This window comes from Pollachius pollachius (assembly GCF_949987615.1).
Source record: "Pollachius pollachius genome assembly, chromosome: 7".
NCBI classification, from domain to species: Eukaryota; Metazoa; Chordata; class Actinopteri; order Gadiformes; family Gadidae; genus Pollachius; species Pollachius pollachius.
The window spans coordinates 26,940,470-26,955,346 of record NC_136940.1 but is presented as its reverse complement, the minus strand read 5'-3'; the positions used below and the strand labels follow the sequence as shown (position 1 = coordinate 26,955,346).

Below are 14,877 nucleotides of genomic sequence, written 5' to 3'. Positions count from 1 at the left end.
GCGGGGCCCGGGCCTGTGTGGGGATGAGGCAGACCGAGCTGTCCGGGAAAACAGCCCCAGAAAGTACCAGGGTGGTCTGTCAGGGGCTGATCCTCCTCTATTGTTACCTGGATGCTTGGCCAGGCCATGATTAAATGGTGACTGCTTTCAGTTAGAAAAACTATTTGTGTGTGCATGTGTGCAACTTGTACGTGTGTACGTGTGTGTGTGTGTGTTTGTGTGTGTGTGTGTGTTTGTGTGTTTGATACTGTAGCGATGTCACATTGATCAAAGGGTGGTTTTTGGATAAATTTTATGCCCGTGTTTACGCAATGATAACCCCAAAGCCTTCCCGTCAGCATTGCACCATGCAGGGAATTTCATTTCATCCAATCAACTCAGCCTTTTATTTGTATCCGAATATGTATAATACGATTACAATAAGATAACAACAAAATAATACTATTTACAATATATTACTTTACCATATAGTTATTAACAGTAGTTGCTTAGGGATACGTGAAAAAGGAAAGGATACCAGGAACCTAAACACACCTGTGTAGGGGTCAATATTGGTTTTGATCTAACAAGCCCAACTGCCAAACCCACAGAGTCAAGGACAGGGAAACTATATTCTTAGTGGAAATGTCCTGTTAAGGTTTCTAAGCAACACGACTGAAAGATGATCGGTCTTGTATTAAATGTGTGAATACAGCAGTGATTATGTGAAAAGATTACTAAAGCTTTTGTGGTATTCTAAGACCATATTGTCACAGCAACAGTACCACAGACAATTATTTAACAATTATTATACAATTAACCCTGTGAATCACCAGTGAAGGAAACTGTATTTTCTTAGTCAGGAAATTAAACATTAAAAAAACGAATAACATGCAAAGAAGGCAGAATAACACATTCATGTAATTATTTTAGTTGATATACTTGGTGGCCTGACCACATACATGGTTAGCAGAAGATAGCGGTCCCAGGCATGTCATGGGGTTGGCTTGAAGACTTCCATGCTTTATCATGTTCTCATCACGTGATAGCCCGCTACCATGGCAACCATTCCCCTTCTCCTTGGGTCCAGGGGTCATGGATCTAGGGGGATGTAGCACTAGTATCTATGTGGTCCATTCAGAAATGTTCTACACTGCCATATCTACATTTAGTTTGATCTACTTTAGTTTAGTTTGTGCTACACAACCAATTAAGATTAAAAAAGAAGTAACTCTTAAGCAAAAAAACAAAAACAAACTTTATTTAGTTGATTATCTTTAAAACAATGAATTACCAGGTCGGGGAAAAATATCGATCCCATTGTCAGAGTTTTATATAAAGCCTTTTTGCATTGAGCAACGTGTCTCTCAGCGACTCACTGTCTGCCACCACCAGCCCCAACCAGAAGAAGAGATAAGGCCCTTCTTCCACCTTGACTATTTACATTCTAGCCAATGGCGCGACGATGTTCCTCTACGTGATGTGCCCCCCCCCCCCCCGGGCTGCTCAGAACATTCTAAAGCAAACTAGAACTTGCTCTACAGGTGGCACAACTTCTCCAGACAAACTCTGAAAAAAGCTGCATTTGTTCAAGGCCCTTAATAAATCTCATCATTAGACATTAATTTAGCTTCTATATAAAGTACATATTTTATTTTCATGTAAGGCCTACTAAGAGCTTTATTTCCCCATAAGGGAGCAGAATGAGGTCTCTGCGACTGCGGTACTGTCTGTGTGGTGAACCTGGTCGGTCTCGCTCCGCTGTGACCGGGGCAGTGATGGCCGTCTCCAGGAGCCGCGGTCAGCGCAGAGCCCAGCTGAGGTCACCCTGAGGAGGGGAGTCGACTCACGGCCTCCTCTACTGCTCCTGCTGCAGTCTACCGGGCCTACAGCTGGCTCACAAACAGGGATGAATAAGGAGATCAACTCAATTTAGATACATGACAATATAGAGCTAAATGTTTTTGTTATATTGTGTAGAAGAGCATTGTTTCCGCTGATAAATCAGTTTTGGTGTTAGAAAACGGGCTGCTGGACCCAAACTGACTTTAAAATGTTATGTGTACAATAAGTTGGTACAAAATTATTCAACGCTCACACACACACACACACACACACACACACACACACACACGCACACACACACACACACACAACCAGGTTGGAGGTTATATAAGGTTTTTTCATAAAACAATAACGAAAGGCCTATATACTGTGTTCTGGACAATATATTAAAACGATGTATAACATTTAACCAACGATAATTAGTTTCCCCATTGTACAGAAAGTTCCACAGAAGGTGAGTCATAACCACGTCTGGGTCCTAGTACTGTTTGGAGAAGTTAATCTGTGTTGGTATCTCTGCAGCACCGAGGAGGCCTGTTCTGTTGACGGCCCCGTTGGCTTCGGTTGTTATGGACATTAAGTATTTGCAGTGGACAGAATGCTTTAGACTAGAGGGCTTTATGAAAACACTATTGTCCTGTTGGAAGTGGAGTGTAATAGGACTCCCAAAAGAGCATGGTGTACACTACAGCAGTGAAATATACACGTATGCGTAGTACGTACACACGCCTCAAGATGATTAGACCCGAGTGGCTAGTGCGTTACACTGGCTGATGCATTGCTCTTGTACTTTGTTATCCATTAATCTAATTAATTCGTATTCCGGTTGCAGTAAGCTCAGTGAAGACGGGTGCACGAGTCCGTCTCTGTCTAAAGAGGCTGACGGCAGAATAGAGGCAGCGGCTCAGCCGACATGTTCCCGCCGAAGGAGGAAGCGGACCTCACGGGTTTATTAGAGAGGTGGTGGCCATAATGCAGGCTGCTGGCCGAAGAAACACTTTAATAGCTAAACCTGTTTTGCACAAGTCTCAGTCAGAAAGACAGCCATAGCTGAGTTGAATCTATATGCAAAACCCTTCCACTCGAAGTGGGCGGGGCTTAGAGCTCCGCCTCGCCGCGCTGACATCACCGGCCGATCGGCGGGTGGTGCGACGTGTTGTGAGCGCGCGTCGCCCCGGCAGTGCTGTCAGAGCTGGAGGAGAGTAGAGGAGAGAAGAGCTTCACTTAGAGGAGAGAGGACTTGAGAACGAGCAGAGACCAGCCTCAGGACAACGTGTGCCAACAGCCGCTGCGGTTTGCCCTAACCCAACCACCCACTCTGAAGTCGCGTTAAATATGTCTAATATCGTCTGCTGTAAAACGCCTCAGGTAAGAGACTTCTTAAAACGGTGTGTGTGTGTGTGTGTGTGTGGCAAATGGAGAATATCCATGGATGTGGAATAAGGAGAAGTATCGCGTTAGGGACGACATGTCTGAAGAGGCGCCGTTAGCTCCGGAGTCGGACCGCGTGTGGGCTCCTGACGGTGTATCAAGGCAACGTTACCGTAATACACCGCGTTACAAGCGGAGTGGTCACCGGGCCACGACGGAAACCACCATAGTGGTCTCTCCGGTTCCAGCCGTGAGAGGTCACGGACAGGAACCTGTCGGAGGTCCGGCCGGGCAGCCTGCTTACAGGCCGACATGGAGCCCGCCTCATTCGCCGGCCTAGCCCGCCTCGGAGCCCGCCTCGGTCCGCTCCGGAGCCCGCCTCGGTCTTCCCCGGAGCCCGCCTCGGTTCGCCCCGGAGCCCTCCTCGTTCCGCCGTGGAGCCCGCCAGCTGTGTAGCCTCATGCTGCCGTTCCGTGTTAACGTTACGGTGACTCGGACATCTTCTCTGGTGACTCGGTCTGCTGGACATCTCGGTTGTTGGTCCGATTCCTTACATTGTCGTGGCGCCGTGGTCTGGGTGGTCGATGTTGTAACGCTTAAGACACAATGGGGGGGTTAAATAAACCACCATTAAATCAACGTTATGCTTTTATTCATTCTCGCCAGTCGCCTCGTTTTATTAATATATTTCATTGTAAAACGTATCGGATGTCTTACTGAAGAGGAGACGGGGAGAAGAGGGGGTTGCATTGTTCCTCAGCAACGGTCCTCTCCATCGGCCAGTACCTACATCAAAATAAAATAAAATAAAACATTACCTGTCTATTTTAATTATAACTATTACATAATACCCTTCATGTTGCACATTTTTGGATTATGCAATCGATCTGTTTGCATAATCCAAATTGTGATCCCATTTCCGTTATTCACTGTATTGGTGTGAATAAACTAAAGCACACATTAAAAATATATTCACAATAAATCGAAGGTGTTTTTTCCATTTGAGTCTGAGAACGTATGCCATTAAATCTTAGTTCCTCCTGGCGGCACTAGGGGACGCTACTGGTCATTTAGCGGTGCCCCGCCCTTATTCTCCGCTTTACAAAAGAAAAGTAAGGAGAAGAAAAAGACCCCTTGGCAAATAAAACCAGTTCTGTCCCTTCAGCTGTTCGTCCCATGGCAGCCCTCAGACCCTGGGGGTTAGTCCCTCTGTGGTCCCATCCACCTCAGACCCTGGGGGTTAGTCCCTCTGTGGTCCCATCCACCTCAGACCCTGGGGGTTAGTCCCTCTGTGGTCCCATCCACCTCAGACTCTGGGGGGTTAGTCCCTCTGTGGTCCCATCCACCTCAGACCCTGGGGGGTTAGTCCCTCTGTGGTCCCATCCACAGCCCTCAGACCCTGGGGGGTTAGTCCCTCTGTGGTCCCATCCACAGCCCTCAGACCCTGGGGGGTTAGTCCCTCTGTGGTCCCATCCACAGCCCTCAGACCCTGGGGGGTTAGTCCCTCTGTGGTCCCATCCACCTCAGACCCTGGGGGGTTAGTCCCTCTGTGGTCCCATCCACAGCCCTCAGACCCTGGGGGGTTAGTCCCTCTGTGGTCCCATCCACCTCAGACCCTGGGGGGTTAGTCCCTCTGTGGTCCCATCCACAGCCCTCAGACCCTGGGGGGTTAGTCCATCTGTGGTCCCATCCACCTCAGACCCTGGGGGGTTAGTCCCTCTGTGGTCCCATCCACAGCCCTCAGACCCTGGGGGGTTAGTCCCTCTGTGGTCCCATCCACCTCAGACCCTGGGGGGTTAGTCCCTCTGTGGTCCCATCCACCTCAGACCCTGGGGGTTAGTCCCTGCGTTGGGGTGCTCTGTGGTTCGCCATATGAACACCCCCCCCCCCCCCCCCCCCACACACTTCCTCCGTCTCCTCTCTGTCTACTTTCTGTACCATTCCCACGCGGTGAGTTCAGGCTGCTTAGCAACCCCATGTTGTGGTGAAGGCTTTGCATCATGTTTGATTATTATTCTGTAGGTTAATTTCCCTCCATTTGTTGTTTTTGTTTGCATAGCAACACACTTTACATGTGATGGGCATTTTGTAAAGGCCAATTTAAATGACCATTCGCCCTCGCAAATAGTGTTGATGTGATGTTTGTGATACCTGGACTCCTTTATGAAGGGGACAGGGGTTTAGTGGCTTAAGGGCTTTGATTCAGAGTCAGAGGAAATAGACCCAGAAGCATAACTCTGTTAGCTCTGATTACGACAGTGATGTGGAGGCAGTGGATGGTTATAAGAGTCTGCTTCCTGTTGCATAATGCCACAACTAGGTCAATTTACCCCCTTCCACACACAGGGCGGAGTGGAGCTTCCCTTGTCTGTAGTGTACCGACAAGGGAAGCCTTCTTTCAATTTCCTTTGTGCTCGTTTTCTTCTGTTCTTGAGTCGCAGTTCTATTTCTTGCACATGTGTAAGAATCTGTTCATGTTAGTATGCTGGAGGCTGGTGATCCTTGGTTTTATATTACTGCATGCATGGCATATTGGCCATATTTGCTTTCCATCCTCTTGCCTCTTTATTGCTCCTTAATCTATGAGTGGGCCAGTATTAAACTCCTCCGGAAATCAACTACATAGAACAAGTCGTTCTATGTAGTTGATCCTGTCAATTTGCCTTGTGACCGTCTAAAATGAACGTGGTTACAATTGGCTGAATGTCTCTTGACAGATGGATTTCAATGGAACTGAAACACCGGTTAAACCAATGGGTTGAATGCTCCTGAGCCTACTAGAAGGATCTGCAGATCAACGTTTCCTTCACGTATGGCCTGCCCTGTTGTTCATCAGAACATTTAGTGTGACTTTTACGTTGTGTCCAACCAGTGATAAGATGACTATAATTTCCACTAGCTATTCTATTCAGGGTTTTTGGAATGGCTGAGCATTCAGCTGTGTCAGCTTTTGTCTATTTGTACAATTAGTCTCTAACCCACTTAGATAATACAGAAGGATAGGGGATATATTTAGGTCACGGTTATGTCGTCTGTTAAACGCAGCTTTAACTGCATCTGGAATAGTGGAGCAATCCAACTAGCTGTAAACCTTGGATATTTAAGATTAGCTACTTGACAGTAACTAGATGGCCAAGGAACCGTAAAGGAAAACTTTGTGATTTTCAACCTGGACCTTTTCTTCAGATCGTTTTGGGTCTAGGGAAATAATGTGGACGACATATTGTTGGTCTATCTGCTGCAACAGTCTGTGATGTTGTCCTTTTGGGTACTAAGGCAATCAATGCATGTCCTCTAAAGTTCTTTCAGGTTCAGATTATATCCAATGAAGAGAAGTATTGAGTTGAGTTGTTTCTGGAAGAGCGATGGAAAGGTGGATTGGAGAGAGGAGAGCTTGTCGTGTTGGATGACAGAAGCAGCTTATTATTATTGAGGGGATTCTGGTGGTATATTGACGGGGCACTTTTGCTCTAAAGGGTTCCATCGCAGGCCGGATCGCGGGTTCCAACGACGGTGTTCCTGCTCAACCCTGGGCCACTTAAATTGCTGGTTGGTTGCATTGGTCCCGTAGAGCCAAGATGATCAGGAAACGGTCCTGGTCGAAAACCACAGAAGTTCTTCTTTTAGTAATGTTGAAGCTAATTTTAGATGTAGTTTTTTTTTTAGAGAGAATGTGGCGTGTTGCAGTATGTTCCTCCGCCTGCGTTATGGAAGTGAAAGGGGAAGGGGAAGTTCTGCGTCAGCTGCCTGTGCAGCACCACACACACACACACACACACACACACACACACACACACACACACACACACACACACACACACACACACACACACACACACACACACACACACACACACACACACACACACACACACACACACCGTGGACCCAGTCATGTGCACATTACACATGCTAAAGCTAAATCTTCCGGCTTTGATTCTTCCCAGTGTTGTAGTCTTTTGATAAAATATCAACATAATGTTAACTATAATGTTAACTGCTATCCATTATATTATAGTTTCATAATATAATATTAAAAAGTGTTGGTAGTATCGATCACTTTCTTCCTAATTGATTGTTTGGTCTAAGAGTGCATCGTAGTATCTGTTGGTTTGTGTGGGTAGTGATGTCCTCTTGGGAATGGTTACCTGGAATGTGAAGGATCTGTACCAACTGGTGGGAGGCAGTGGAATCAATCACTTTCACAAAAGGTTATCTCAGACAAAATATTTTAAATCAGAAAGGTAGGAGCTTTGGTGGCTCTATATCGGTTGAGAAGCGATATAGTTTAAAATGAATAGTACAGTATTATAGTAATAGTATATAGTAGTAGTAGTAGTATGGTGTTTTAAAGAGCTGTCTTGATCCTGAAGGGCCTCTCCAGCGGGTCTTAGAGCTTAAAGTTCTGCTGACCTAATGCTGTTCCTTGGTGAAGCTCTCTGATAGGCTGGCCCGGCAAGGTTCCATGTTGCAGGTCTCTGATAGGCTGACCCGGCAGGGTTCCATGTTGCAGGTCTCTGATAGGCTGCGGCGCACCAATGGGGTTCTCCGGTTGGAGCTCCACCCACTAGACTATGATCTAGATTATTTTTGGGTGGAGGCCGCTGCCACTTTGTCCTCACCCTGTGGGGACTCTTATGAAGGGCTGCACTGTGGGCTGGGAGGGGGTATCTCTGGGGGTCCTGCTTAAGATGCCATGTCCTCGGGAGCGGAAGAGTCTCTGCGGATTGGGGGGGGGGGTGGGCCTTGGCATCAAACCAGCGCATTGCAGGGCATTTACCGCACAGCGTCTAAGTTCAGGACAATTGCACTGCTTGGCCAAACATCTCTTACATTGATTCCTGATGTTAAATGAGCTGACCAGTACTTTTGGGCTTTTGACTTGTCATAGCTCCACCCGTCTTTAAAGTGTCAACGCGCTGCCAGCTGCTCAGCAGAACCTCCCAGAAACGACAGGCAGGCGAATTTAGAATGCAAGAGGCATCCGAAGGGCCAATGGGCTGTCAGGCCTATTTGGCCCGTAGCACGTGGCTGTGACTGGGCAGCAGCTGCCGATAGTTACAGGGTTCTACATGTCATATGACCACATGCGCTCGGAGCCAATGACCAATGCTCTTTTTGTTTTCTCCCCTCCCAGGTTATAATGTACGACCAACACAGAAAAAGTACAAGTCTATAGCCAACGGGATCCAAAGGACTTGATTAGTCACTCAAGCCTGCTAGTTTGTTGTGTGGCTGCTCCCTTGGTCCTCGTCACTCCGGCCCGGCCCGTCTCCTAGCATTGCTTCTGACCCCGTCCGGCTGAAGAACTCCGGTCGCCTTCATCTGGCTACCTTCCCTTCAAAAGCCTTTCTCTGGATTTACGTGCATCTTTATTAGGTAAGGCCGATATGACGTATGACCGGTTCTCCATGTGCGATGACAGGGTCTGGTTCTGCGAAGAACCTTTCACCTGTCATTGTGTCTCCTGCTGAAGGGATTAGTACTTGGGGCATGGAACTACGAAGGCATGGGTGACAGTGAGGTCAAGCATGGACGTGTTTATTATGACGCATTATTTATTTTCATTTTTTCATTTACTTTCAGCAAAAATGATTCCCAACGGTTATTTGATCTTTGAGGACGAGAGTTTCCTGGATTCCACTGTGGCAAAGATGAACGCTCTGAGGAAGAGTGGTCAGTTCTGTGATGTAAGACTACAGGTATGTTTCTCCCTGCATAACGTCTCCTACACCTCTTTTGGTCCTGTGGTAGTGCTCCCCGTCCTGTCCACCATTTTCTTTTCTCCACACCAGATTATCCTTCTGTACACTGTCTTATATTTTCACACTTTCTCCTGGAGGCCAGTTATTCTTACATTTACATTTAGGGCATTTTTAATTTAGGACACATTCAAACACTGACAGCAGAGTCACCGGCGCAAGGCGACAGCCAGCTTGTCAGAAGCATTTAGGGTGAGGTGTCTCGCTCGACACTCTAGGAGGAGCCGGGGATTGAACTAGCAACCTTCTGGTTACCAGTCAACCCGCTCTTTCTCCTGAGCTACTGCAGCCGTAAGCTGTGAACGGCACAAGCTAGTGGAAAGGGGAGCTGGAACTACACAGCGTTGCTTTGTACCTGTAGATAAAGGTGTGGTCCTTGTGCTCCAGGTGTGCGGTCATGAGCTGATGGCCCACCGCGCCGTGCTGGCCTGCTGCAGCCCCTATCTGTTTGAGATCTTCAACAGCGACATCGAGCCCCACGGCGTTTCCCACGTCACCTTTGAGGACCTGGACCCCGCCGCGGTGGAGATCCTCCTCCACTACGCCTACACGGCCCAGTGAGTACCACCACGCCCCCCCCTCTCAATGTCCAACCCTCCACCTCATTCAGAGCACGCTCATAGGAACTGCCAAGTGCAGTAAGCATCAACCACAGTGGTCTGAGTGGGGATTAATGAACACTAGAGCCACAAGACACTCCTACACAAAGGGTCTCCTGGTGTGTTTTGTGATCCTCTTGTGAGTTACTGGCAATTTATATTGCAGATTTAATTTAAGATCCAGAGGCACACGAAAAAGTTGCAAAATGGTATCTTAATAATTCTAGTGATATTAAATCTTTTGAATTAAAAGGTGCATGGTTAAATTAGTTAGACTTGTTCTTTTTATTTCAGACTGAAGGCCGACCAGGAGCTAGTGAAGGAGGTGTACTCTGCAGCGAAGAAGTTCAAGATGGATCGAGTCAAGCAGGTACAAGGGATGATCGCATCCCTCCTCTGGGCTCAGCTTGTATATTTCCGTGTTCTCCTACTGCCGACCTAAGTAGCTCAGAACACTTATGCATATGCCTCTACAACACTCAGATCTGTGGAGACTACCTGATATCCAAGATGGACTCCCAGAACGCCATTTCCTTCCGGAACTTTGCCAGCTCCATGGGGGACGGCCGCGTCTTGGCCAAAGTGGACGCCTACATCCAGGACCACCTGCTGGACGTCTCGGAACAGGACGACTTCCTCAAACTCCCCCGCCTCAAGGTGTGTGCTGCCACCACTGGTCTCTAACTCACAGCAGATCAGTAACACAGAGCAAAATATTATGCATCCATATGTTTCATCCATATGTATCGGCTGCAAAGAACTGCTTAGTTCAGCTGACTGAAGTGTTTATTTGAATGTCATCCCAGCGCTTGTGGACCTGCCCCCCTAACGCCCGTCATGGCCGCAGTAGATCTGGTGATTTCTATTTCGGGGTCCTAGTTTAGTAGACGTCTTTACAGCCGCTCTGTAATATAATAAGCCTGACCTTAAGCCCCAAATAAGTTTACATATCACCTTTTGTGATTCCTCGTCCTCCCCTTAAATCTGCTTTAGTTGTGTACAGATGACATCGCTCCACTCTGACTGGATGAGGCCTAGATGTGTAGTATAGGTTGATGTACTTTACAGGACGATGTCTCGATGTAGCATTAGACATAGCTGTTCAGTCTGCACTGGCTTGGTCTGATAAGATCATAGTTCCTCACGCTTTTTATTTATTCATTATTAACTACCTAATGACGTTTGTTAAGGCCAGTAAACCAACCCCCTGCTGGTGGTTCCACATCAGCACACAGGCTGTAACTAATGCTGGAGGCTGCTGCCAACCTGACTCCCTTTGTCCTTGACCATTGTTCCTTTGTTGTGCACTTCCAGTTAGAAGTAATGCTAGAAGACAACCTGGCCCTGCCCAGCAACGGGCGGCTCTACTCCAAGGTGCTGAACTGGGTGCAGCGCAGCCTCTGGGAGAACGGAGAGAACCTGGAACAGCTGATGGAGGAGGTCAGTACCAGGCTTCTGGAAAGCCCCCCGAGTAGCTGCTGCCGTCCTTCATGACTTCCCTCCCACTTCTGCTCCTTCCTGTCTTTGACATCGAGGGCGCTGGACCCAAGGTGTCGCCATGGCACTGTCAGATTGTTCTATTTTATTTTCCTTTTCTGTGATTTGTTGAGGTTTTGCAGTAAGACACTGTACCCCGAACCGTACTACAGTAGAGGTGAGCACAAACTAAAGAACCCCAGTTTGCTCATTTTCTCTTTTGGGTTTGTGGTTGGTTCCCATAGAAGGAATAAGAATATAAAGTGTGTTTTTATATAACCGTTTCTATTCCTTGTAGCTCTTCTTAGCCTCTTCCTCCAGCGCTCTTTTCGCCACGACTATGAGCAGCTTGTAGTCGCATGTCGCGTTCTCTGCCGCGTCGCTGGCTCTGACAGGTTGTGTGTGTGTGTGTGTGTGTGACGTAGTACTAACCGCCGCTCCTCCCCATTGATTTATCTCTCCTAGGATTATTAGCAGCAGCAGGAGCACCGACTGGAGCCAGGACTGAGCCACCAGGGTAATGAGTCAAAGAGGACAAGCAGCAGCTCCCATCTGTCCCTGCCCCACCACGCACACGAACGCGCCTCTATTTAGCATAAAAAACACATTTGTAACTTTAAGACTGAGGAAAAATAAGTGCAGAAAGTGCCATTTGATCACTATTCTCATGAAATTGCAAAGCCCGTAATACCTAAGCTAAACATGCCCGGTGCCAACATGTACACGCAGCCCAAAGCCTGAACAGAAGCTTTAACCAGCCGGTTCCAGCCGGTTCCAGCAGGCGTCTGACTGGTCGTCAGCGGGGAGAAGGGATGCCGCGTCCCCCTCCTCCCTCACTTGTACTGAAGATGTTTCCAGATGCTGCCGGCCGCGCCTCTTCTGCCTCCCGCCGGAGCTTCTTTTTTCATTTTTGTATTTTAGAACCAAAGAAGAGGATGGCTGTAGGGCGGAGGCTAGTGATGACGTTTACCTTCTCTGTGCAGCGTCGGCAGAGTGTCTTCTTATAATACCGTCTGAATAAAGACGAGAGCCCGGACTGGTTCCCCTCCCCCTTCCTCCTTCCTCCTAGCAGCGTCGCTCTCCTGCCCTCCATCCCACTCCTCCTCCTCCTCCTCGCGCTCTTTCACGCTGTGGGGCTCGGTGTGTTGCCATGGAGACAGCCACATGGATGTGTTGTTGTCGCTGTGTGTCTTGCAGGTTCAAACGCTGTACTACTCTGCCGACCACAAGCTGGTGGACGGCGGTCTGGGGATTGAGGGCCACACTGAGGTGTTTGGTGGCGAGGAGGACCACCTCCAGTTTGTGCAGGTACACTGCAGCTCGGTGCCTGGTCTAGCCCCCCCCGCCGGCCCGGCCCGTCGGGTCTAGCCCACCTCCCCCCCCCGCCGGGTCTAGCCTACCTCCCCCCCCCCGCCGGGTCTAGCCTGCGCGAGCGTGGCCTGGAATAACAGCTCCTGCAGTGAACGGCCTCATATCTGTTTAGCCCGATGCGATATACCCCAGGCTTTACCTCCTAATCCCTGAGTGGGCCGGAGGACCACCGTCTAGTGGTGGTTTAGCGTTAGGCCCGATGCGTTAGACCCCCATTAGGCCTTGGAGTGGTGGGCTGTGGTGCTGCCGCCCCAACTTCCGTAGAACAGTCAGGAGGCGACTGAGAGGAGAACGGGATGACGTGGGAGAGACCACTGGGCTGGGGTCTCTGGTGGGACCGGGGGTCTCTGCTGGGACCGGGGGTCTCTGCTGGCTGTGGGTGTCTGTAGCTGCGCTGTGCTCTTGCAGAAGAAGCCTCCTCGGGAGAGCACCCAGAGGCAGATGAGCTGCAGCTCCTCGGGAAGCCTGTCCCCTTCCAGCCAGGCCCCCAGCGCCCCCAAGCAGAGCTCCAGGAGGGAGTGGAAGTACATCGGCTCGGAGAAGACCACCAGTAAGTGTGCATGTCTTAGGTCACATAGATTTACAACACGCTCCGCTCCTCGGTAACTGTGTGTCCTCCCCAGACAACACCTACCTGTGTCTGGCCGTGCTGGACGGCACGCTGTGCGTGATCTTCCTCCACGGCCGCAGCAGCCCTCAGACGTCCCCCTCGGCCACGCCCTGCCTGATGAAGAGCATGAGCTTCGAGGCGCAGCCGGAGGCGCTGGAGCAGCGGCTGCTGGCCCCCATGCACTACGCCCGCTCGGGCCTGGGCGCCGCCGCCCTGGGGGGCCGGCTCATCGCAGCAGGTGGGCCCCGCCTCACTGTCGGGGGTTGTAGACCCGCCGTACCCGGAGGGGTTACCGGAGCCCGGGCTAAAGGAGGGCTCCGCCTGACGCCTGTGTGTTTCTCAGGAGGGTACAACCGGGAGGAGTGTCTGCGGACGGTGGAGTGCTACGACCCCCAGCTGGACCGCTGGACCTTCATCGCCCCCATGCGCACCCCCAGGGCCCGCTTCCAGATGGCCGTGCTGATGGTACAGTAGTGGACCTAGGAGCCTTTGAAAGGAAGGCGCTGGGTCCAGGCGCTAAAGGCCTCTGTCTGTCCCGCCCACAGGGCCGTCTGTACGTGATGGGCGGCTCCAACGGCCACTCGGACGAGCTGAGCTGCGGCGAGACGTACGACCCGCTGACTGACGACTGGGCCCAGGTCCCCGAGCTGAGGACCAACCGCTGCAACGCAGGTGGGTCACCGCCCCGCTCCCAGGGCCCAGAGCTCCTGCTGCCCCTGGTTCACTGCCCCTGGTTCACTGCTCCTGGTCCAGTGCCCCTGGTTCACTGCTCCTGGTTCCCTGGTCTCATGTGCTCCTGGTTCCCTGGCCTCATGTGCTCCTGGTTCCCTGGTCTCATGTGCCCCCCCTGTTCCAGGTGTCTGCTCCTTGGAAAACCAGCTGTACGTTGTGGGAGGATCGGACCCCTGCGGCCAGAAGGGCCTGAAGAACTGCGACGCCTTCGACCCCGTCACCAAGGCCTGGACCAACTGCGCGCCCCTCAACACCCGTACGTGTGGAGCTGTGATCGCACGCCGTGCTGTCAGCCTGCGCCTTAGTGTTTAGTGTTGACCCCGCTGTCCCCCCGTCCCGCTGTCCCTCTGTCCCCAGGGCGCCACCAGGCGGCCGTGTGCTCGCTGGATGGCTTCGTGTACGTGATCGGAGGGGCGGAGTCCTGGAACTGCCTGAACACGGTGGAGCGCTACGACCCCCGCAACGACACCTGGACGCTGATCGCCCCCATGAACGTGGCCCGCAGGGGGGCTGGAGTGGCCGTCCACGCAGGTGAGACCGCTAGCGTGAGCATCAGCCACCTAGCTACCGCTGGCGTTAGCCTCAGCCACCTAGCTACCGCTGGCGTTAGCCTCAGCCACCTAGCTACCGCTGGCGTTAGCCTCAGCCACCTAGCTATCTCTAGCGCTAGCCTCAGCCCCATAGCTCGTGCCATGTCGGCCCCGTTGCTAAGCGTGTCCTCCGGTCTCCAGGCAGCCTGTTCGTGGTGGGGGGCTTCGACGGCTCCCACGCCCTGCGCTGCGTGGAGGTGTACGAGCCGGCCCGCGGCGAGTGGCGGATGCTGGGCAGCATGACGTCGGCCCGCAGCAACGCCGGCGTGGCGCTGCTCGGCGCGCTGGTCGTTGCCGTCGGCGGCTTCGACGGCAACGACTTCCTGAACAGCATGGAGCTGTACGACCCCGCCACCGACCAATGGAGCGAGGGCACCGACGCCGTGCCCCCCCCGCCCACTGAGGGCCAAGCCACGGCCCCCCCCTCCCCCTGAGGGGCGGGGCCGGTCGGCTCTCTGGTAGTTTTTACACCCCCCCCCCCCCCCCCCCCCCAAACTAACAGGCTTAGTGACGTAATCGTGTTTTGTGGCGTTGTGTTTGAG

General features: G+C 51.2%; 2 protein-coding genes across 3 annotated transcripts in view; one reads left to right on the top strand and one right to left on the bottom strand.

Moving 5' to 3' along the window:
* Positions 1–372: 372 nt before the first annotated feature.
* The window catches only part of swt1 (SWT1 RNA endoribonuclease homolog), a 32,204-nt gene continuing 17,699 nt past the window's right edge, over positions 373–14,877 (bottom strand). The window contains exons 17-19 of one of the 2 annotated variants that reach the window (XM_079740553.1): positions 3,913–3,981; positions 3,500–3,790; positions 373–1,871 (exon numbers count right to left, since the gene is read on the bottom strand). In XM_079740553.1, coding sequence (XP_079596679.1) covers positions 3,532–3,790; positions 3,913–3,981 — 328 coding nt within the window. In that variant the 3' untranslated portion in view covers positions 373–1,871; positions 3,500–3,531. Of the gene's footprint in view, positions 3,791–3,912; positions 3,982–14,877 lie in introns of both variants that reach the window. The other variant, XM_079740552.1, reaches the window with a different exon arrangement.
* ivns1abpa (influenza virus NS1A binding protein a) lies at positions 3,054–14,865 on the top strand. The gene is made up of 15 exons (XM_079740555.1): positions 3,054–3,192; positions 8,333–8,574; positions 8,782–8,897; positions 9,345–9,514; positions 9,851–9,926; positions 10,040–10,213; positions 10,871–10,996; positions 12,230–12,340; positions 12,812–12,953; positions 13,027–13,251; positions 13,357–13,478; positions 13,559–13,685; positions 13,870–14,001; positions 14,103–14,276; positions 14,477–14,865. The coding sequence occupies exons 3-15, from the start codon at positions 8,787–8,789 to the stop codon at positions 14,767–14,769; spliced, it is 1,983 nt and encodes a 660-aa protein (XP_079596681.1). The 5' UTR covers positions 3,054–3,192; positions 8,333–8,574; positions 8,782–8,786; the 3' UTR covers positions 14,770–14,865.

Bases quoted from the DNA above. Each gene is read 5' to 3' on its own strand.
- ivns1abpa (XM_079740555.1), top strand. From the start codon at position 8,787: ATGATTCCCAACGGTTATTTGATCTTTGAGGACGAGAGTTTCCTGGAT. The intron at 8,898-9,344 runs GTATGTTTCTCC...CTTGTGCTCCAG, and splicing joins TCTGTGATGTAAGACTACAG to GTGTGCGGTCATGAGCTGAT. The intron at 10,997-12,229 runs GTCAGTACCAGG...TGTGTCTTGCAG, and splicing joins TGGAACAGCTGATGGAGGAG to GTTCAAACGCTGTACTACTC.